General features: G+C 63.4%; 2 protein-coding genes and 1 pseudogene across 2 annotated transcripts; 2 read left to right on the top strand and 1 right to left on the bottom strand.

The window, feature by feature from the left end:
- Positions 1-1649: 1649 nt before the first annotated feature.
- Positions 1650-7685, top strand: LOC144930694 (zinc-binding protein A33-like). Its single transcript, XM_078853474.1, has 6 exons — positions 1650-2627; positions 3999-4094; positions 4902-5135; positions 6176-6198; positions 6357-6478; positions 7108-7685. Exons 1-6 carry the CDS (start codon positions 2232-2234, stop codon positions 7650-7652), a joined length of 1416 nt encoding a protein of 471 aa, XP_078709600.1. The 5' UTR covers positions 1650-2231; the 3' UTR covers positions 7653-7685.
- Positions 7686-14198: 6513 nt separating this feature from the next.
- LOC144930597 (erythroblast NAD(P)(+)--arginine ADP-ribosyltransferase-like) lies at positions 14199-16520 on the top strand (annotated as a pseudogene).
- Positions 16521-19929: 3409 nt separating this feature from the next.
- LOC144930596 (NAD(P)(+)--arginine ADP-ribosyltransferase 2-like) lies at positions 19930-21274 on the bottom strand. Its single transcript, XM_078853037.1, has 3 exons — positions 20650-21274; positions 20426-20461; positions 19930-19943 (listed from the first exon to the last, which is right to left on the bottom strand). Exons 1-3 carry the CDS (start codon positions 21272-21274, stop codon positions 19930-19932), a joined length of 675 nt encoding a protein of 224 aa, XP_078709163.1.
- Between the last annotated feature and the right edge of the window lie 1006 nt (positions 21275-22280).

Raw genomic sequence — 22280 nt, 5'->3', positions numbered from 1 at the left:
AGGCAGGAGATCCCAGGTGCTCCATGGTCTCCGCAGGGTGGCCAGCACTAGCCCTGGGGCAAGGAGGCAGGATTTGTGCGTGGGGGGGCAGGAGCAGTGTGCGTGTGGGTCGCTGGAAGGGACATGGAGGGCAGGATTCCCAGCGCTGATGGCGTGAGCCGTTCCCCAGGCGGATCCTAGCGACAAAGGGGGCCAGGGAAACTAGCCAAAGAGGTTGAAAGGCTCCGGGTTCAGCCTGCCCCTTACCCAGCTGCCGGCTGTTCGCCGCAACGGGCTCCACCCCAGGGGTGGCTCCATCTCCGTGCCCGTCGAGCTGGTCCCATGGGGCGTTGCCCTGTGGCTGGCCCCCAGCTGCCCTGCCCCGGCAGTGGCTGCATCTCAGTGCCGGGCCAGCTGGTCCCGGGCTGCGTTCCATGCAGCTGGTACCAAGCGGCCCCAACCCCAGAGCTGGCTGCATTTCAGCCTCTTTGGGAAGCGCGGCAACCCGAATAGAACCGCGCCCGAAAGCCCCGGCGTGAGACTGTGCCCGGAGCTGCGCAAACGCACAATGAGGGACAACCTTTGTTCCCCAAGGACGGAGCTACCGTGGGGGAGAGCGCCCCCTAGCGCCGCACTGGGGCGTGGGGCCGGCCCTGGCTGCCCGGGGAGAGCGCCCCCTGCTGATCCCCCGCTCCCTGCAGCACAGCGCCCCCTAGCGCCGCACTGGGGCGTGGGGGCCGGCCCTGGCTGCCCGGGGAGAGCGCCCCCTGCTGATTCCCCGCTCCCTGCAGCACAGCGCCCCCTAGCGCCGCACTGGGGCGTGGGGGCCGGCCCTGGCTGCCCGGGGAGAGCGCCCCCTGCTGATCCCCCGCTCCCTGCAGCACAGCGCCCCCTAGCGCCGCACTGGGGCGTGGGGGCCGGCCCTGGCTGCCCGGGGAGAGCGCCCCCTGCTGATCCCCCGCTCCCTGCAGCACAGCGCCCCCTAGCGCCGCACTGGGGCGTGGGGGCCGGCCCTGGCTGCCCGGGGAGAGCGCCCCCTGCTGATCCCCCGCTCCCTGCAGCACAGCGCCCCCTAGCGCCGCACTGGGGTGTGGGGGCCGGCCCTGGCTGCCCGGGGAGAGCGCCCCCTGCTGATCCCCCGCTCCCTGCAGCACAGCGCCCCCTAGCGCCGCACTGGGGCGTGGGGCCGGCCCTGGCTGCCCGGGGAGAGCGCCCCCTGCTGACCCCCCCGCCCCCTGCAGCACAGCGCCCCCTAGCACCGCACTGGGGCATCGGGGCCGGCCCTGTCTGCCTGGGGAGAGCGCCCCCTGCTGAGCCCCCGCTCCCTGCAGCACAGCGCCCCCTAGTGCCGCACTGGGGCATTGGGGCCGGCCCTGTCTGCCTGGGGAGAGCGCCCCCTGCTGAGCCCCCCGCTCCCTGCAGCACAGCGCCCCCTAGTGCCGCACTGGGGCATTGGGGCCGGCCCTGTCTGCCTGGGGAGAGCGCCCCCTGCTGATCCCCCGCCCCCTGCAGCACAGCGCCCCCTAGCGCCGCACTGGGGCGTGGGGCCGGCCCTGGCTGCCCGGGGAGAGCGCCCCCTGCTGAGCCCCCGCTCCCTGCAGCACAGCGCCCCCTAGTGCCGCACTGGGGCGTGGGGCCGGCCCTGGCTGCCCGGGGAGAGCGCCCCCTGCTGATCCCCTGCCCTATATACACCTTAGCGCCTGAGTCCCCGGCGTTGCGCCGTGAGTCAAGTCAGAGGCCCGTCAGCGGGATAATTGGGCTGCTCCCAGAGGAGTCAGGCCCAGGGGAGATGAGCTCATGCGGGAGGCTTCCCCGGGCATGAGCCATCAGTAACTGTGCGAAAACCACTAGATCCCGCCCCTCCCAGAGCCGGGGAGAGAACCCAGGAGTCCTAGCCCCCAGCCCCCCCCCATTTTAATCCACTTGACCCCACTCCCCACCCCCCCAGCGCTGGGGAGAGAACCCAGGAGTCCTGGCCCCCAGCCCCTTGTGCTGTAACCCACTAGACCCCACTCCCCCTCCCAGAGCCGGGGAGAGAACCCAGGAGTCCGGGCTCCCAGCCCCCCACTCGAGGAACCGGTTTGGCCGGTGCTGTCCACACCCCGTCTGCTGTGGAATGCCAGGTGCCGGGGGGCAAGTACGGGTCTGGGCAGGGCTCGGGCAGCCGGAGAGGGGCACAGACGCCCGCAGAGAGCGCCGGGGAGAGCGAGGCAGAGCCCCCGACGGAGGAGTACAGGGATCGCCCCAGCCCCATGGCCAGCGACCCCCCGGCCGAGCTTCACTGCCCCATCTGCCTCGAACTCTTCGTGGGGCCTGTCATGCTGGAGTGCGGGCACAACTACTGCCAGGGCTGCCTCACCCACTACTGGGGGGAGCCCCCGGCCCAGCCAGGGGAGACCGCCCCCTGCCGCTGCCCGGAGTGCCGGCGCCCCGCGCCCGGGGGCAAGTACGTGCCCAACCGCGCCCTGGGCCAGCTGGCAGACAGGGCCCGGGAGAGCGCCCCTGCCCAGGAGGGGCCGGCGGCCGGCGAGGAGCTGCGGGGGGAGCCGCTGTTCTGCATGGACCACGGCAGCCTCACGAGGGCGCTGGACACCGAGCACTGGGGGCACCGTTGTCTCCCGCTGGACGAAACCATGCGGCATTATAAGGTCAGTCGGGGGCGCCGGGTTGCGGGGTGGGAGGGCGGGCTGGGTAAAGGGGCGCCGCTCTGCAGGGCTCAGTAGGGGGCACTCTCCCCTGGCAGTCAATGTGGCACTAGGGGGCGCTGTGCTGCATTATCCGGTGGTGTTGGTTTCCTTCCTGACCCCTACGAGGCATCTCACCTGCTGCCCTGAAGCATGAGCATGGACCAGCCGTCTCTGCCCCTAACTAAGCCACGGAGCCTTACGTAGACCTGGAGGTGGATGCTACGTTCCCAGTCAATCCCGGTGGGATATTACCCAGGACCGAAGCTTGACGGGGCCTATTGGCCTTCCTGTGGCTCCGGTGTTTTAACGCAGAGTGGGCAGTGATCTGGAGGATGGTGTGGATTGCATCCTCAGCAAGTTTGCAGATGACACTAAACTGGGAGGAGTGGTAGATACGCTGGAGGGCAGGGATAGGATACGGAGGGCCCTAGACAAATGAGAGGATTGGGCCAAAAGAAATCTGATGAGGTTCAATAAGGATAAGTGCAGGGTCCTGCACTTAGGACGGAAGAACCCAATGCACAGCTACAGACTAGGGACCGAATGGCTCGGCAGCAGTTCTGCGGAAAAGGACCTAGGGGTGACAGTGGACGAGAAGCTGGATATGAGTCAGCAGTGTGCCCTTGTTGCTAGGAAGGCCAATGGCATTTTGGGATGTAGAAGTAGGGGATTTGCCAACAGATCGAGGGACGTGATCGTTCCCCTCTATTCGACATTGGTGAGGCCTCCTCTGGAGTACTGTGTCCAGTTTTGGGCCCCACGCTACAAGAAGGATGTGGATAAATTGGAGAGAGTCCAGCGAAGGGCAACAAAAATGATTAGGGGACTGGAACACATGAGTTATGAGGAGAGGCTGAGGGAACTGGGATTGTTCAGTCTGCAGAAGAGAAGAATGAGGGGGGATTTGATAGCTGCTTTCAACTACCTGAAAGGGGGTTCCCAAGAGGATGGATCTAGACTGTTCTCAGTGGTAGAAGAGGACAGGACAAGGAGTAATGGTCTCAAGTTGCCGTGGGGGAGGTTTAGGTTGGATATTAGGAAACACTATTTCACTAGGAGGGTGGGGAAGCCCTGGAATGCGTTACCTAGGGAGGTGGTAGAATCTCCTTCCTTAGAGATTTTTAAGGTCAGGCTTGACAAAGCCCTGGCTGGGATGATTTAATTGGGGATGGGTCCTGCTTTGAGCAGGGGGTGGGACTAGATGACCTCCTGAGGTCCCTTCCAACCCTGACACCCCAGACTATCCAGAACCTCCCGCCCCAGAGCTGGCTGCATCTCCGCGCCAGGCAAGCTCATTTTTTCGGACTCATCCCCGGGTTTCTGTCCATCCAGGAGATTTTAACCATGTCACAGACCTCGCTGGAGGCCAGGATCCAAGCGGCGAAGTCTCTGCAGGAGCAGAGAGCTCAGAAAGCTCCTGAAATTGCAGTAAGTTCAAACCCACGACCCGCCCCTGGGTGCTAACTGCCAGGCCCCCCCGAGCCCGGCTGGTGCCCCTCGCTCCTGACCCGCAGTGCCTCCCGCTAGCCCAGCCCTGCCCCCCCTAGCTCTGCCGGTGCCCCTCACTCCCGACCTGCAGCCCCCTGCCAGCCCAGCCCTGCCCCCCGCCCAGCTCTGCCGGTGCCCCTCACTGCCGACCCGCAGCCCCCTGCCAGCCCAGCCCTACCCCCCCCAGCTCTGCTGGTGCCCCTCACTCCTGACCCGCAGCCTCCCGCTAGCCCAGCCCTGCCCCCCCCAGCCCTCCCAGTGCCCCTCACTCCTGACCCGCAGCCCCCTGCCAGCCCAGCCCTGCCCCCCAACCCTGCCGGACCCCTCACTCCCGACCCGCAGCCCCCTGCCAGCCCAGCCCTGCCCCCCCCAGCTCTGCCGGTGCCCCTCACTCCCGACCCGCAGCCCCCTGCCAGCCCAGCCCTACCCCCCCCAGCTCTGCCGGTGCCCCTCACTCCTGACCCGCAGCCCCCTGCCAGCCCAGCCCTGCCCCCCCCAGCTCTGCCGGTGCCCCTCACTCCCGACCCGCAGCCCCCTGCCAGCCCAGCCCTGCCCCCCAACCCTGCCGGACCCCTCACTCCCGACCCGCAGCCCCCTGCCAGCCCAGCCCTGCCCCGCCCAGCCCTCCCGGTGCCCCTCACTCCTGACCCGCAGCCCCCTGCCAGCCCAGCCCTGCCCCGCCCAGCCCTCCCGGTGCCCCTCACTCCCGACCCGCAGCCCCCTGCCAGCCCAGCCCTCTCTCCCCAGGCCCAGCGTCTCCGCCTGGAGCAGCACCTGTCCTCCCAGTTCATCGAGTTGCACCAGTGGCTGCAGCAGAAGGAGGCGGCCCTGAGGCGGGAGCTGAGGCGGGAAGAGGAGCTTTTGCTGAGCGAGCTGGAGACCAGCCAGCGAAATGCCCAGGAGCTCGTCCGCAGCTCGGGGGGGCAGATCGCTGCCATCCAGGCCCGGCTGGCGGAAGAGGACGCGGGCACCTTCCTGAAGGTAAATGCACCCGCAGCCCCCCGGCTCTGCCGGGGCCCCTCACTCCCAACCCGCAGCCCCCTGTCCCCCCGCTCTGCCGGGGCCCCTCACTCCCGACCCGCAGCCCCAGTCCCCCCGCTCTGCCGGGGCCCCTCACTCCCGACCCGCAGCCCCAGTCCCCCCGCTCTGCCGGGACCCCTCACTCCCGACCCGCAGCCCCCGTCCCCCCGCTCTGCCGGGGCCCCTCACTCCCGACCCGCAGCCCCCTGTCCCCCCGCTCTGCCGGGGCCCCTCACTCCCGACCCGCAGCCCCCTGTCCCCCCGCTCTGCCGGGGCCCCTCACTCCCGACCCGCAGCCCCAGTCCCCCCGCTCTGCCGGGGCCCCTCACTCCCGACCCGCAGCCCCAGTCCCCCCGCTCTGCCGGGGCCCCTCACTCCCGACCCGCAGCCCCCTGTCCCCCCGCTCTGCCGGGGCCCCTCACTCCCGACCCGCAGCCCCCTGTCCCCCCGCTCTGCCGGGGCCCCTCACTCCCGACCCGCAGCCCCAGTCCCCCCGCTCTGCCGGGGCCCCTCACTCCCGACCCGCAGCCCCCTGTCCCCCCGCTCTGCCGGGGCCCCTCACTCCCGACCCGCAGCCCCCTGTCCCCCCGCTCTGCCGGGGCCCCTCACTCCCGACCCGCAGCCCCAGTCCCCCCGCTCTGCCGGGGCCCCTCACTCCCGACCCGCAGCCCCCGTCCCCCCGGCTCTGCCGGGGCCCCTCACTCCCGACCCGCAGCCCCCTGTCCCCCCGCTCTGCCGGGGCCCCTCACTCCCGACCCGCAGCCCCCGTCCCCCCGCTCTGCCGGGGCCCCTCACTCCCGACCCGCAGCCCCCTGTCCCCCCGCTCTGCCGGGGCCCCTCACTCCCGACCCGCAGCCCCAGTCCCCCCGCTCTGCCGGGGCCCCTCACTCCCGACCCGCAGCCCCCTGTCCCCCCGCTCTGCCGGGGCCCCTCACTCCCGACCCGCAGCCCGCTGTCCACTCCGTGTCTGCATCTCTCACGTCTACTTTCTCTTTTCACAGGACATCAAAAGCTTCCTGGAAAAGTGAGTGTCCCAGACGCCCCCCGCCCCTGCCTCCCCCCCCCCCAGTATCCTGGGATAACTGCCCTGCTGGGGAAGAGGGGTCTGTGCCAGGCCTCTCCACTAGGGCTCAGCCCTTCTCTGTCCTCATCACCCCTTTGCTTCCTGCCTCTCCACCCCAGGTATTGCCCCGGGGAGGAAAAAGGGGTTCAGCTGCCTGCACCCCGAGATTTCAGCCTGGGCCAGTTCAAGGGGCCCATCCAGTACATGGTGTGGAGGGAAATGAAATCCGCCCTGAGCCTCTGTAAGTGACTCCCCACCCCAGTCCCCACCTCGCTGGCTGCATCCGGAGTGGGGGTGCTTGGCGCTGGAGGGAGAGGGGTCTGGACAGAGGGGCGTGTCTCTGGGATCGGGGCGGGGCCGTGGGCGGGGTCTGGGCAGAGGGGCGTGTCTCTGGGATCGGGGCGGGGCTGTGGGCGGGGTCTGGGCAGAGGGGCGTGTCTCTGGGATCAGGGCGGGGCTGTGGGCGGGGTCTGGGCAGAGGGGCGTGTCTCTGGGATCGGGGCAGGGCCGTGGGTGGGGTCTGGACAGAGGGGCGTGTCCCTGGGATCAGGGCGGGGCTGTGGGCGGGGTCTGGACAGAGGGGTGTGTCTCTGGGATCAGGGCGGGGCTGTGGGCGGGGTCTGGACAGAGGGGCGTGTCTCTGGGATCAGGGCGGGGCTGTGGGCGGGATCTGGGCAGAGGGGCGTGTCTCTGGGATCGGGGTGGGGCTGTGGGCGGGGTCTGGGCAGAGGGGCGTGTCTCTGGGATGGGGGGGGAGGGGCGGACCTGTGGCTTGTTCACTCCCCCTGCTCCGGTTTAGAGGGGCTGTCTCCAGGGCAGGGGGGCCCTTCCCCGGTACCGAGAGCTCACCCCTTTCTCCCCCCCCAACAGCTCTGCCCTCCATCACCCTGGACCCGGCCACCAACCACCCCAACCTGCTGCTGTCGCCCGACCTGCTGGCCGTCCGGCTGGTGGACGAGCCCCAGGACGAGGCGCTCGAGGGGCCCGAGCGCTTCAGCAAGAGCGTGTGCGTGCTGGGCTCGGCCAGCTTCACCTCGGGCCGCCACTACTGGGAGGTGGAGGTGGGGGACAAAACCAGCTGGGAAATCGGCCTGGCTCGGGCCTCGGTCAACCGGCAGGAGGCCAAGGTGATGCTCAAGCCGGCCAACGGCTACTGGGCCGTCTGGCTCCGCAACGGGGCCGACTACAAGGCCCTGGACTCCCCCTCCCGGCACCTGGCGCTCACGGCCAAGCCCCGGCGGGTGGGGGTGTATCTGGACTACGAGGGGGGCCAGGTGTCGTTCTACGATGCGGCCGCCATGACCCACCTCTACACCTTCTCCGACGCCTTTGCCGAGCCCCTCTACCCCATGGTGGGCCCCGGGGTCAACAAAGACGGGCTCAATGCAGAGCCCCTCAGGCTGGTGGAGCTATAGCCGGGGCCGAGACCTGGCCCTGGGCACCAGTGGGGCGCTGGGGGGGGCACCGGGGAGCGAGGCGAGGGGTCGGTGGGGGGCTCTGTGCTGCGGGGAGCGGGGCGAGGGGGTCGGTGGGGGGCTCTGTGCTGCGGGGAGCGGGCCGAGGGGGTCGGTGGGGGGCTCTGTGCTGCGGGGAGCGGGGCGAGGGCTCGGTGGGGGGCACCGTGCTGCGGGGAGTGGGTGAGGGGCTCGGTGGGGGGCTCTGTGCTGCGGGGAGTGGGTGAGGGCTCGGTGGGGGGCACCGTGCTGCGGGCAGCGGGGCGAGGGGTCGGTGGGGGGCGCCGTGCTGCGGGGAGTGGGGCTCGGGGTTCGGTGGGGGGCGCCGTGCTGCGGGGAGCGGGGCGGGGGCTCGGTGGGGGGCGCCTTGCTGCGGGGAGTGGGGCGAGGGCTCGGTGGGGGGCGCCGTGCTGCGGGGAGTGGGTGAGGGGCTCGGTGGGGGGCTCTGTGCTGTGGGGAGCGGGGCGAGGGCTCGGTGGGGGGCGCCGTGCTGCGGGGAGTGGGTGAGGGGCTCGGTGGGGGGCTCTGTGCTGTGGGGAGCGGGGCGAGGGCTCGGTGGGGGGCGCCGTGCTGCGGGGAGTGGGGCTCGGGGTTCGGTGGGGGGCGCCGTGCTGCGGGGAGCGGGGCGAGGGGTCGGTGGGGGGCGCCGTGCTGCGGGGAGTGGGGCTCGGGGTTCGGTGGGGGGCGCCGTGCTGCGGGGAGTGGGGCTCGGGGTTCGGTGGGGGGCGCCGTGCTGCGGGGAGTGGGTGAGGGGCTCGGTGGGGGGCGCCGTGCTGCGGGGAGCGGGGCGAGGGCTCGGTGGGGGGCGCCGTGCTGCGGGGAGTGGGTGAGGGGCTCGGTGGGGGGCTCTGTGCTGTGGGGAGCGGGGCGAGGGCTCGGTGGGGGGCGCCGTGCTGCGGGGAGTGGGGCTCGGGGTTCGGTGGGGGGCGCCGTGCTGCGGGGAGCGGGGCGAGGGGTCGGTGGGGGGCGCCGTGCTGCGGGGAGCGGGGCGAGGAGTCGGTGGGGGGCGCCGTGCTGCGGGGAGTGGGGCTCGGGGTTCGGTGGGGGGCGCCGTGCTGCGGGGAGTGGGGCTCGGGGTTCGGTGGGGGGCGCCGTGCTGCAGGGAGCGGGGCGAGGGCTCGGTGGCGGGCGCCGTGCTGCGGGGAGCGGGGCGAGGGCTCGGTGGGGGGCGCCGTGCTGCGGGCAGCGGGGCGAGGGCTCAGTGGGGGGCTCTGTGCTGCGGGGAGTGGGTGAGGGCTTGGTGGGGGGGCACCGTGCTGCGGGCAGCGGGGCTCGGGGTTCGGTGGGGGCCGCCGTGCTGCGGGGAGTGGGGCTCGGGGTTCGGTGGGGGGCGCCATGCTGCGGGCAGCGGGGCGAGGGCTCGGTGGGGGGCTCTGTGCTGCGGGGAGCGGGGCGAGGGCTCGGTGGGGGGCTCTGTAACCTTTCTCGCTTCGATGACTTTGCATGGTAAGGTGCTATTCAGGACCTGTATTGATTGATTTTCGATTAATAAAGAGCTGGTGTGTCCGGTATCACCCTCCCCCGTTACTGCCCATCCACAACCCCGCTTCGGTCCGGGCCGGCGCGTTCCCCGGCCACCCATCCCAATCGCCCGGCACATCAACGACCCACGTCCACGAGAAAAATATCAAGCCCTTTATTACACGGGAAAAAACTTTCAATAAACTTTACACATCTCACTTGGGGCCTGCCTCTCTTTTTGCCTCGACTTTATTTGCCCGACAGAATCAAAATCCCTCTTTACTCCTCGCCAGAGGAAGAATTTCCTTTCTGCAAACCCTCTAAAATAAACCTCACACTGTGGGAATCCCCAGTCCACAACCCTTTGTGATGCTAACGAACTTTTTAACAAACGACTTGCGATATTTGGCTGCCTGACTTTATTTCTCTTCATTTTATTTGCACGGGAGAATAAAATCCATCTTGGTTGCCGGACGCAAATGCTTTGTGCCGATCCTTCACTTTAAAAGGAAGAAGGGAATTCGTCGCTAAAAACTTGGTGGTGATGAAGAAACTCAAGCTGTCGTTAACAGCTTGACTTTAGGTACTTTGCGGCCTGATTCTATTTCAGTTCATTTGTATCTGGGCCGATGAATACAGCCGCTCTTTATATTTTGGAAGGGCGATTTTTAGAAGAATCTGCATTTCTGCAAATATTTAGAAATTCCAAGACAAACAACTGTGTTAAGGGGAAGTGAAGGGTGTAAATGTATGTCCCTAAGTTTAAAAAAATAGCAGAGATCAGAGGGCCGTAAGAGGTTTTGCTGTTAAAAGAAAGATCCTTTTGGCAAACAATTTCTTGAAATAAATGAGGAAATTTCAAGGCAACCCGCCCCTCCCATAGTTAAGGATGAAAATATCTATCCTGTTAATTAAAGAGAAAATAATATCAAAGAACGATTGAGATCACAAACAAACATGCACAGACGCAACCAACCAAAACAAATTAAATCGGCCAAGAAAAAAGAAATCTAAGGAAATTTGAAGGCAAAAAACTTTAAGGCTGAAAATAACTTCTCCTTCAAGAGAAAATAATTAAAACCATGATTGAGACTTCAAACAACCAAACTGAATAGACAGGAAAAAAAAACCCCGAAGGACGTTCCGAGGAAATTGTGTCCTTGGTGCCTCAGTTTACCCACCTGTGATGCAGGGATACTAACCCCCACATCCCATTCTGAGAGGATAAAGTCCCTTATGTCAGCAGAGTGATTTGAGCTGCCTGCATGGCCGGGGTGAGAGGTGGACATCTTTCTGAGTGCGCATTGTGGGTTGGAAACAAACATTTATCTCATTGGGCCAGCTGCTGAAGTGGCCCTGGTGATAAGCGCCCCTTTGTGGCATGCCCGATTTATCTTTTCCCCTCCGGGCCTTGCTTTGATCCCATGCCCCGTAAGACAGATAGCTTGAGAGGTGACCGGTGCATGGCAGGAAGCGGTAAGGGATGTTGGTCTAACTTAGGTTGGACGCAAGCTCTTGAGAAGCTGGTTGGCGCCTACGGTGTTCCTCTGGTTCGTTACGCTCACCGTAAAGAATTTACCCCTTATTGCCCGTCTGAATGGGGCTAGCTTCAGCCTCCAGCCCTTGGCTCGTGTTAGACTTTTCTCTGCTGGACTGAAGAGCCCACGGTCTCATCTGTTCCCCACGGAGGTACTTGTAGGCCATGGTCTAGTCACCCCGTGGCCTTCTCTTTGTTCCTCTAAACAGCTTGAGCTCCGGGAGTCCCTCACTCGAGGGCAGGGTGTCCAGTCCTATAATCGTTCTCCTGGTTCTTCTCTGACCCCTCGCCAGTCGATCCACGTCCTTCTCGAACTGTGGGCACCAGAACTGGACACACAGGACCCCAGCCGCGGTCGCCCCAAGGCCAAATAAACCTCTCGGCTCCTCCTCGCCAGTCCCCTGTTGGTTCATCCCAGGATCACCCCAGCTCTTCGCGCTGGGAGCCCACGCTGGGTGGCTTGTCCTCGAGGACCCCGAGAGCCTTTTCCGAGCCCCTGCCCGGCAGGATACGGCCTGGCCTTGCGCTCGGTGCTGCACGTTATTACTTGTCGGAGGGGTGGTGGCGTCTGGGACGCCAGCTAGAGATCAGGAGCCCACGGTGCCAGGCCGTGCCTCGTCTGCCCCAACAATGCTGCAGGACCTCACTTGTTCCTAGCAGGAGCCGGACTTTAAGGGGCAAACCTGCCACAGGACCCCTTATCAAGGGGCAGAGATGGGGGTGCAGTTACGGCCTCTGCCGGGGCAGGCAGGACTCTTGGGTTCTTTGTGGGGGGGACTTATTTCAACCCTACGTGGCTTCAAGCTCTAAAAATCTGTTGACAATGGAGCTGGAATATTTTTAGTAGCGGGGGTGCTGGAAGCCAGCCCCCTTGCCCCTGTCTGCGCCCCCCCACCCCTCCCGAGCTGAGCCGGGGAGCAGGGCTGTGTCTCTGGGAGGGAGGGACCCGGACACTGGTAACGGGGCTGAGGCTGTGGTCACGGGCTGGGGGATGGGCACGGGGCCAGGAGCCGGCAGCCGGGACCCCATGTGTGGGGCCAGGAGCAGAGCCCCGGTCGTGGGGCCGGGTATGGGGCCCTGGGAGCGGGGGGCCCCAGGGGTGGGGCCCTGGGAGCAGGGGAGGGCTGGGCACAGGGCCGGCGGCCGGGCAGCCAGGGCCCCAGAAGCAGAACCCCAGGCCCGGGGCCGGGAGTGGGGCCCTGGGCGCGGGCCCCGTGCTCCAGGCCAGCGTACGGGGAGTGGGGCCGGCAGCTGGGCCCCGAGTCCCAGGTGCGGGGTTGGGGAGCGGAGTGCGTGGCATGGGGCCAGTGGCCAGGGAGCGTGGCCGGTGGCCGGTCCCCAGGGACCCGAGCCGAGGAGCGGAGCCCTGGCTGCGGGGGCCAGCGGCCCCGCATTAAACCGGGGGGTTCTATAGCACCCCTATTTCCCACCCCTATGTCTGCTGATTGGGGAATCAACTTAACAAAAGGGCCGAGGTGGGCAAAGGCATGAACAGAGAGACTCGGATAGAGGGACCCGTGGGCTGGTCACATCAGTAACGGCCGCGCTTTGGGGCCGATAGGGAAGATTTTTGGAAACAGATTCCTCCCCCCCCCAGGCCCTGCCTCCGGCTTTGTAAAACCGCCCAGGCCGACGTGATTGGGAGCAATCAGACAGAGAGCGGGAGGTAAGAGCTAACCTGCCCGCATGGCCCCGAGTCCCCCCCCCCCCCCGAGCCAGCCAGTGCCCCGGGCTGGGGCCTCATGGGAGCTGGCGCCCCCTAGAGGGGAAAGGCCCCTTGCCTCATTTCTTGCCCCGGAGCCAGCCAGTCTCCTGCCCGGGGGGGGATGGGACCTGGCGCACCTGAGAGGGAAACGTTCCTACGTGGCTGGCTAGTCTGAGCTGGTCATTTTGGGGGTTTTCAAGGGAAGCCCCTCAGTGAATTATTCGGGGAGCGGATACCAGGATGTCCCCCGAGAAAGTCGCCCTCCTGCTTTTCACGGCCGCTTGGGTGCTGCCTGCTGGAACCTCAGAGGTAAGTGGCTTCAATACAATATCCCTGCCCCACCCCAGAGGTGGCTGCATCTTAGTGCTGGATGAGTCATCCCTGTGCGACGTTGTGTGCGGCTGTTCCCCAGGTGCCCCCCCCAGAGGGGTGGACTAGATGGGGGTTGGACTAGATGACCTCCTGAGGTCCCTTCCAGCCCTGATATTCCATGATTCTATGATTCAGAGGTGGCTGCATCTTAGTACTGGATGAGTCATCCTTGTGTGACGTTATGTGCGGCTGTTCCCCAGGTGCCCCACTCCAGAGGGGTGGACTAGATGGGGGTTGGACTAGATGACCTCCTGAGGTCCCTTCCAGCCCTGATACTCTATGATTCTGTGATTCTATGATTCAGAGGTGGCTGCATCTCAGCACTGGATGAGTCATCCTTGTGTGACGTTATGTGCGGCTGTTCCCCAGGTGCCCCACCCCAGAGGTGGCTGCATCTCAGCACTGGGTGAGTCATCCCTGTGTGATGTTATGTGCGGCTGTTCCCCAGGTGCCCCACCCCAGAGGGGTGGACTAGATGGGGGTTGGACTAGATGACCTCCTGAGGTCCCTTTCAGCCCTGATACTCTATGATTCTGTGATTCTATGATTCAGAGGTGGCTGCATCTTAGTACTGGATGAGTCATCCTTGTGTGACGTTATGTGCGGCTGTTTCCCAGGTGCCCCACCCCAGAGGTGGCAGCATCTCAGCGCTGGGTGAGTCATCCCTGTGCGACGTTGTGTGCGGCTGTTCCCCAGCTGTCCCACCCCAGAGGCGGCTGAAACATTCTGTGCTTGAATTTCCAGCAATCTGTAAAAGGCAGATTTTGGCCACTTGCTGATATTATTTGTGTTGGAGAAGCACCAGAAAGCCCCATCCACCAGGAGGAGCCCCATTGCACTGGGTGCCGCCCAGACCCCAGGGGAGCTATCGAGGCCCCCGGTGTGCCGGGCACAACACGAACACAGGCCCTGCCCCGAAGAGCTGCCAGTCTGAATAGATGAAGGGTGGGAAGGGAAACAACAGCACAGAAACATGGGGAGATTTGCCCACAGTCACCCAGTGATGGCAGAAGCAGGGATAGAACCCAGGAGTCCTGGCTCCCAGCCCTGCCTGTTCTAACCACTAGACCTCACTCCCCTCCCAGAGCTGGGAGAGAACCCAGGAGTCCTGGCTCCCAGCCCCCCACCCCAATCTAGCTCCCTAGAGTCCCCTCCCCTCCTAGATCTGGGAATTGAAACCAGTCCCCTCTCCAGCTCTAACCACGAGGCCCCACTGCTGGAAATTCCCCTCAGCAGCAATGCCCTGTGTGCAGTCCCTGTTCTTCCCTGCATGGGTCATTTCTGAAGCATTATGCATTAAGGGTCATGCCTGACCTTGAGCTGCCGGTTGTTCCAGCCCAGCCCCGATGAGGTCCGCACGGCGGAGGGGAACCCCATCCTGAACTTGGCCCCTAACTCCCTGGACAACGTCTACCACGGTTGCGTGAAGGCCATGAAACGGCGCCTCCCATCCCTGCTGGAAGAGGAGCTGGAGGAGAACCAGCTCTTCCGTGAGGCGTGGGACCAAGCCAAGGAGATGTGGCTGCAGATGGAGAACCAAGCAATCTTCCCCTAGACGTTGAGGGCCCTCTACAGCGTCGCTGTCTTGGCCTACACTTTGGAAGATCCACCCCTCTACCAGTCGTTCAACCTGGCGGCCAGAATGGCATGGAAGAGCCCCCAGGCAGATGCTGGCTTTCCCTTCAAGTCCTTGCATTTCCTTCTGACCCAGGCGGCCAAGAGGCTAGGAACCAAGGAGGCCAGTTGTGCCAAAGTCTAGAGAGGAACCAAGGTGAAGTTCTCCATCCAGGGTTTGTTCCGCTTTGGTCAGTTGACTTCCACCTCGGAGAAGAGGCAGGCGGCAGAGGAATTTGGACACATGACCTTCTTCGTGCCGGTCTCGTGCCAGGGGTTCCCGGTGGGGAATCTGTCCCGCTTCCCATGGGAAGAGGGGACGGTGGTGCTGCCCTACAAGATGTTCCAGGTCACCGGGGTTAAGGAGACGCCAAGGGAGAAGACGGTGCATGCCAAGTCGGTGGGCGTCTGCAGCAACCATAACTGCGGGAAAGGTGAGGGGGAGGACGCGAGGAGGGACGTGAGTTATGGAAGGCCACCAGGGAGATAAAAAACTAGCCCCTAGGGGGTGACAGCTCAGGTCTGGCCCTGGGGTGGGGTGGGGTGAGGAATAGGACACAGGGCCTTTCCCCTCTAGGGGGCGCTGGCCACTATCCCACTCCAGGCCAGGGGACTAGCTGGCTCGAGGGGCAGGGAAAATTAATGGTCTATTTTCTGTTTCCCAGAAGGGAACAGTACAATGAGCTGCCCTGATCACCCAGGTACGGGGGTAGGGGTGGGGGCTCATCCCTTGGCTGGACAGGGGGGGTGCATGGGGCTTGAGACAATTACTTGCAGGACTCCTGGGTTCTCTCCCTGGCTCTGGGTGGGAAGTGGGGACTCGTAGTTAGAGCAGGGGGGCTGGGAGCCAGAACTCCTGGGTCATCTCCCTGACTCTGGGAGGGGAGTGGGGTCTAGTGGTTAGAGCAGAGCCTGGGAGCCAGGACTCCTGGGTTCTCTGCCCAGTGCTGGGAGGGAAGTGGGGTCTAGTGGGTCAGAGTAGGGGGGGTGGGAGCCAGGACTCCTGGGTTCTATCCCCAGCTCTGGGAGGGGAGTGGGGTCTAGGAGGTTGTGGTGGGGAGGCTAAGAATCAGGACACCTGGGTTCTTTCCCCTGTTCTGCAACTGACTCCCTGGGTGAGTCTGGGGGCATCTCTGCCCCCTCTGTGCCTCAGTTTCCCCCGCTGTGCCGGAGGGCACTGGCACCGATCCAGCTGGGCAAAGTGCCGTGTGTGGGGCGGGGCGGGTCTGTGGCTGGCGCGTGTGCGGACGGCTAATGTGGCGTGCGCTTGTGTCTCCCCGCAGTGCTGTATTTGTGCGGTGCCTGCCGGGCCGCAGCAAGGAGAGGAAGCAGCAGCCCCCGGGATGCTTCTAGCCAGCAGCTCTGTGGAGCATCGTGGGTGGGTGGGTGTGAACAGCGCTGCTCCCTGCTGGAGGGAATCAGGGCCGCCTGTGTGTGTGGGTGTTTGTGTACGAGGCTGGGTGGCTGTGACCTTTCCACCCTCATATGCCCCAGCCCGCTACCGGCGACTGCAATAAACGCCCCCATTGCAATGTGTTGGGTGGTTTTTAACCGCCAGGGCTCCAGCGGGGCATGGGGTGTGGGGGACGAGGGGGCAGCAGAAGCACCGTCGATTCCGTCGCCAGCGGCAGGATTCAATCGTTGGGGGAAATGAACCCCTGAGATCTACTCACCTCCCGCGTGGCCGCTCTTTGGACACGCGGGCCAGGGAGAGGTGCGCCCGACGCCCAGCGGCTGGCGCGGGGCTCGGCCTCTCTCTCTGCCCAGCATGCCAGCCCCCCGAGGGGGCCCAGAGCAACGTTTGCATCTGGAGCCGAGCGGAAGTTTTCACACCAAACTTTTCTTTCTGGGGGAAAAAATGGAGATTCGGTGAGTGCGAAACATCCTGCCAATTTCACCGACTTCTTTGTTTTGGAGGGGGGCGAATTGAAGGAAACCAAACAAATTAAGAAGATCTGCAGCGGGCAGTCACAGATCGGCTACGTGTCCCCTCAGACCGTCCCCTCTCTAAACTGATCAAGCTCCGTCTTGAAGCCGGGTAGGGTTTTTGCCCCCTTCTGCTCCCCTTGGTGGGCTGCTCCAGAACTTCACGCCTCTGATGGTCGGAAACCTTCGTCTAATTTCAGCTGAAACTCGTTGACGGCCAGGTTAGAGCCGTTTGTTCTTGGGTCAACGTTGGCGCTTCACTGAAATAACTCCTCCCCGTCCCTGGTGTCTATCCCTCTGATGTGTTTAGAGAGAGCGATCATGAAGAAAAAGATCAAAAAAGAACGAGGTAGATTCATGGAGGATCGGTCCATCAACGGCTATTAGCCGGGATGGGCAGGGAGGGTGTCCCTAGTCTCTGTTTGCCAGGAGCTGGGAATGGGTGACAGGGGATGGATCACTGGATGATTCCCTGTTCTGTTCATTCCCCCTGGGGCACCTGGCCCTGGCCACTGTCGGCAGACGGGACACTGGGCTAGGTGGACCCTTGGTCTGACCCAGTCTGGCCGTTCTTATGTTCTTCTATCCCCCTGCAACCTGCCCGGATGCACCCCTGGATGCTGGGACTCTGGCCAACAAACGGCAAGTGGGGTGCAGCGGAAGGGTCCCTGCAAGGTGGGAAACTGAGGCAAAGGGCAGCAGCCCCAAATACCAGGGCCGGTGTTTAGTTGTGCCAGCTTTCCCAGGGTTTTTCTTCTGTACGCTTAAGAGGCACCCCCAGCTATTGAACCCGGGCTTTGGAGCTGCCGGCACACCGGTTTCAGCGGTCGTTGGAGAGGGTCACCCCTTTTTTTCTACCCATCCCCTGGCTCTTAGGTGGCTCTGCTCCTTGCATCATTCGCCACTAGATGGAGATCGTGTGTAGCAAATTCCTTTGCTCCTTCTCTTCTCTGAGTCTCGGGGCTGTTTGTTTCATAGCTCTAGATTTAAACAACTTTCATAGACTATCAGGGTTGGAAGGGACCTCAGGAGGTCATCTAGTCCAATTCCCAGTTTTTGCCCCAGATCCCTAAATGGCCCCCTCAAGGATTGAACTCACAACCCTGGGTTTAGCAGGCCAATGCTCAAACCACTGAGCTATCTTTGATCCCAGTACCGTCAGGACCATGCCATCTCGGAGCCGCCTGTCTTCCATGGGCACCAGGTGATATGGGTCCCGGTGGCTGGTCCCCACCCATATTTGGAGGCTGGATTGAAGCCAATGCCCCCTAGAAAAGCAAAACCCCATGTCCTATTCCCCAGCCCCCGAGCCAGCCGGCCTGTCACCCTCTTCCTTTTCCTTCTTCATGCCCTTATACTCCTGAAGCCCCTCAGGGCCTGGGCTAAGAGGGTAGCAGCAGACCAAGCCCAGAGCTTCTGGAGTGAAAACAGCCGTGCTGGATAAAGGGAACAGAGTCCACTGCTAGGGGCTGCAGTGTATCCACCCTTTGCCATTAGGCCCAGTCATACACCCGGCACCTCCCTGTCCAGCGCGGCTTTCCTCGCCCCCCTACCCCAGCTGGTACGCTCGACGGCCTCCGCGCCACGGCCGCGAACCTCTAACGGGCTCGTGTCCATGAAGGATCAAACGTGGTGACCTCCAATTCTCCTCCCCCCGGCGCGGGTTGGCAGCGCGGCAGGGGCTAAAGAAAGCCAAACACATTGCAATGAGGGTGTGTTTATTGTAGGGGCAGATACAGAAAGAGAATGAGCATCAACTGGATCGGTTGAAGAGGGGCCAGAGAAGAGCCAGGAGTGCGAGTGATGGCTTAGACAACTTGCCTCAAGGAGCTCAATCTATTTAGCTTAGCAAAGAGCGGCTCCGGGGGGGGGGACGACTTGATCCCAGTCTATAAGGACCTATGTGGGGAGCAAATGTTTGATCTCCAATCTAGCCGAGAAAGGTCTAATGCGAGCCAATAGCTGGAAATTGAAGCTGGACAAATTCACACTGGAAAGACCGTGTACATTTTTGACCATGAGGGGAATGGACCATCGGAGCCATTAACCAAGGGTCGTGGTGGAGCCTCCATGGCTGACCATTTTAACCCAGATTGGATGGTTTTCTAAAAGATCTGCCCTAGGACTTGCTTGGGGGAAGTTCTCTGGCTGGCGTCAGACCAGATGACCACAACGGTTCCTGCTGGACTGGAAATCTGGGAACCTACGAACCCAGAGCTTGCAGGGCTAAGGCCTTTCTGTTGATGATCTTAGGGTTAGGGTTAGGGTTCGGGTCCCATCAATGGGCCTCATACAACTGGAGAACCTCAATGGGTCAAACCGACAAGCATTATGGGAAACAAGCTAGGGTTGCCAGTTTGGTTTGGACGTACTCCTGGAGGTTTCATCACACGAGATAATCATCAAATCAAGAGGAACCTTTAATTCCCCGGAGTCTCCCGGACAATCCTGGAGGTTTGGCAACACTATGCACCGCCCAACTTTCCAAGGCTCTCCGTAGGCGTACCCCGATGGTGGATCTACCGACGCCCAGCTGGCTGGCTGTTGGCCAGTAGCAATTGGAGGGGGAAGAGGTTCCTGACGGTGGTGGGAGGGGAGCAGGTAAATTACAGGATGCCCGTAGAGGAAGCCTGGCTTAGTTTGATCCCAATTCCCAGAAGTCCAGTGCAGGGGTCCTGGCCAATTTGGGGGCCCTGGGACCTGTATAGAAGTGTGTGTGTGTGGGGGGCCCACTGGCACTGAAAACGTTGGCCCCGCCCCCTGCTCCCCCTCTTTCCCCTGAGGTCCCGCCCCCTGGCCAGGACAGAAGCCAGAGCCGGGCCATGGTAAGACCTGCTCAGGGCGCCCTGGACTCTCCGCCTGCCCTGGGAGGAGGGCTGTGGTGCCTGACAGCAGCCCCTGCCCCATGTCCCCGGCCCCCCGGGGCGTGTTGCCCAGGGCAGGTGGAGGGTCCGGGGCTCCTCACAGTGGCCACAGGTGGCTCTTAGGGCATTGTGGGGGGGCAATGTTCTTTGTGCCCAGGACCCCAATAAATCTTAATCTGCCTCGGGTCCAGTGGGTTGAGAATCATGGAAATGTTGGGCTGGAAGGGACCCCAAGAGGTCCCCCCGGCCCCCTGCGCAGAGACCAAACCAAGGAACCTGAGCCCAGCCCTGACAGGGGGTTTGTCCAGCCTGTTTTATAAACCTCCAGTGACGGGGAGCCCACCCCCGCCCTGGGACGCTAAGAGCTGAGTTACCCTGCGCATTGGAAAGTTTTTTCCCGGGATCTAACCTCCATCTCCCTGGCTGCAGATTGAGCCCCTTCGGTCTCGCTCTACTTTCCTGTCCTCCCGCAATGCACCCTGGGAAAAATCCTGGCCGGGTACAGGGCCGAGCACCGGGGGAGACCGGCTCCGGATGGGGCACAGCTGTCGGGGAAAGCGCAGACCCGCGAGGGAAGAAGCTTAACGGGGAGCCAGCAGAGGTGTGTTTGGCTAGAGTGATTCCCCGTTGGTTACAGCGGGAAAGCAGATGGGGAAGTTTTGCCCGCCTAGGTAGACGAGGCCATGCACACGATGATCCATGGAGCTCCTGGCTAAGGGCATCCCTGGGGTCACTGCTGCCCCTCCTTGCTCCGGCGCCTCACAAATGCAGCACTGTGGGGAGACGCAGACATGCCCCACGTTAGCCATCAGGACACTCCCCAGCCACAGCCGAGACCCCACTTAGCACAGCTGGGGCAGTTCTATTCTTCCCCCGGCGTGGGGTGGGGGGTAACTGGGGCACACGGATGTGCCTAAACTCAACCAGGGAGTCAGTGGCTGAGCTGGGAATAAACCCAGGAGTCCTGGCTCCCAGCCCCCACTGCTCTAACTCACCAGCCTCCACTCCCCTCCCCAAGTTGGGGATAGGACCCAGGAGTCCTGGCTCCCAGCCCCCATTGCTCTAACCACTAGATCCCACTCCCCTCCCCGAGTCAAGGGATAGAACCCAGGAGTCCTGGCTCCCAGGCCCCCTGCTTTAACCCACTAGCCCCTACTCCCCTCCCCGAGCTGGGGACAGAACCCAGGAGTCCTGTATCTACTGTCTCTAGCCTCCCACACACAGCCTGCCCAGCCAAGGGGTGAGCCCCTCGTACCTTGGTGAGGAGGGCATCTCTTCACATTGGGGTCTCCTGGAAAATAGAAAAGAAGCTTTTAATTTTCCTTGTCATCCCAAGACACCCTGTCCCCAGCCCTGCGGCTGGACTGGAGCCGGCGCCCCCTCGCGGGGAAAGGCCCCTTGTCCCACTGAGCTGCAGCTTGGTTTTAAGACCCTGGTGGATCTCCATAGCTCACGTCCCTCCTGCCTCCCCCTCCTCACCTCTCCCCACGTAGGCGCAGTTGTGGTTGCTGCACACCCCCACCGACTTGGCGTGGACGGTCTGCCCCTGCTCGTTCAGCTGGACCTTGGTGACCTGGAACATCTCGGAGGGCAGCACCAGGACCTCTTGTTCTTTAAGGTAGTGGGACAGGTCCCGAAGCGCGTACCCCGTGCAGGAAACCAGCACGAAGAAGGTCTTTTGGCTGAATCCGGCCGCCACCCTCGCGCTCTTTGAGGTGGAGGTGAACTGGCCGAAGCGGAACAAGCGGCTGATGGAGAATTTTACGTTGGCTCCTCTGTAGACGGTTTCACAACTGGGCTTTATCCCCCATATCTCTTTGGACGCCTGGGTCAGCAGGAAATGCAAGGCCTTGAAGGGGTAGCTGGCGTAGGCAGGGGATCCCGCCCAGCCCGTCCTGGTGGCCGTGTTGAAGTCCTTGTACAGAGGCGGGTTGTTTAAGGTGTAGGCAACCACAGCGACGCTGCAGAAAGCTTTCATTGTGTTGGGGAAGATGAACGTATTCGTCTTCCTCAGCCACTCCTTCTTGGCCGTGTTCCAAGCCAGGTCAAAGTTCTTGTTCTCGGTCAGCTCCTTTTTCATCAGGGACGGGAGATGCTGCCACATGGGGTACTCGCAGCCCCGGTACAGGTCGTCCACCGAGGAGGAGACCAAATCCAGTGGGGGGTTTCCTGCTCCCATGCAGGTCCTGGGGGGGCTGGCCTAGGAGAGGGTTCGGCTCATGGTGAGACGTGACACGAGGCGCAGGGTGACGTCATTTACGGCAGAACGAATTCATTCCGCTCGCTCAAGCTGGGGAGAAGGGGGGCTGATGGCGACGGGAATGGCCAAGTCTAGTGGTCGGAGCAGGGAGGGTATTGGAGGAGCCAGGACTCCTGGGTTCTGTCCCCAGCTCTGGGAGGGGAGTGGGGTCTAGTGGTTAGAGCAGGGAGGGTATTGGAGGAGCCAGGACTCCTGGGTTGTCTCCCCGGCTCTGGGAGGGGAGTGAGGGTCTAGTGGGTTAGAGAAGGAGGGGCTGGGAGCCAGGACTCCTGGGTTCTGTCCCCAGCTCTGTGGGGGGAGTGAGGTCTGATGGGTTAGAGCAGGGGGGGCTGGGAGCCAGGACTCCTGGGTTCTATCCCCATCTCTGGGAGGGGAGGGGGGTCTGATGGGTTAGGGGAGGTGGGGCTGGGAGCCAGGACTACTGGGTTCTTTCCCCAGCTCTAGGAGGGGAGTGGGGTCTACCAGTTCGAGGGACCTCAGCACCTGGCTGGTCCTTGGGCACGAGCGTAATCAATGGGGTGAATCTGGACCCAGGCCCGTCTCTCACGGGGGCCGTGGCTACGCTCCGGGCGCTGCAGGGAATACCGCCGCAGCATCGTAGTGAAGACGCGTCTGACTCCCCCTCTCCCAGAAGCAGGAACAAGGGCCGGGGAAGAGTTCTTAGCCACGTCTACACGGGCGGGTGGGTTGGCTTAAGGACAGGGCTGAGGGGTGTGAATTTTTCACCCCTCCACCCCTGAGTGACAGCACAAGGGGGATCTAAATTTTAAGTGTAGATCTGGCATGTGTCTCTGCAGTGCCTGGCACATGCCTCACTCCACCTGGCTCCCCTCCCTAGGCTGGTCCCTTG

Source organism: Lepidochelys kempii, chromosome 6 (assembly GCF_965140285.1).
Source record: "Lepidochelys kempii isolate rLepKem1 chromosome 6, rLepKem1.hap1, whole genome shotgun sequence".
Classification (NCBI taxonomy): domain Eukaryota; kingdom Metazoa; phylum Chordata; order Testudines; family Cheloniidae; genus Lepidochelys; species Lepidochelys kempii.
This window is presented reverse-complemented; position numbering and strand designations above follow the sequence as displayed.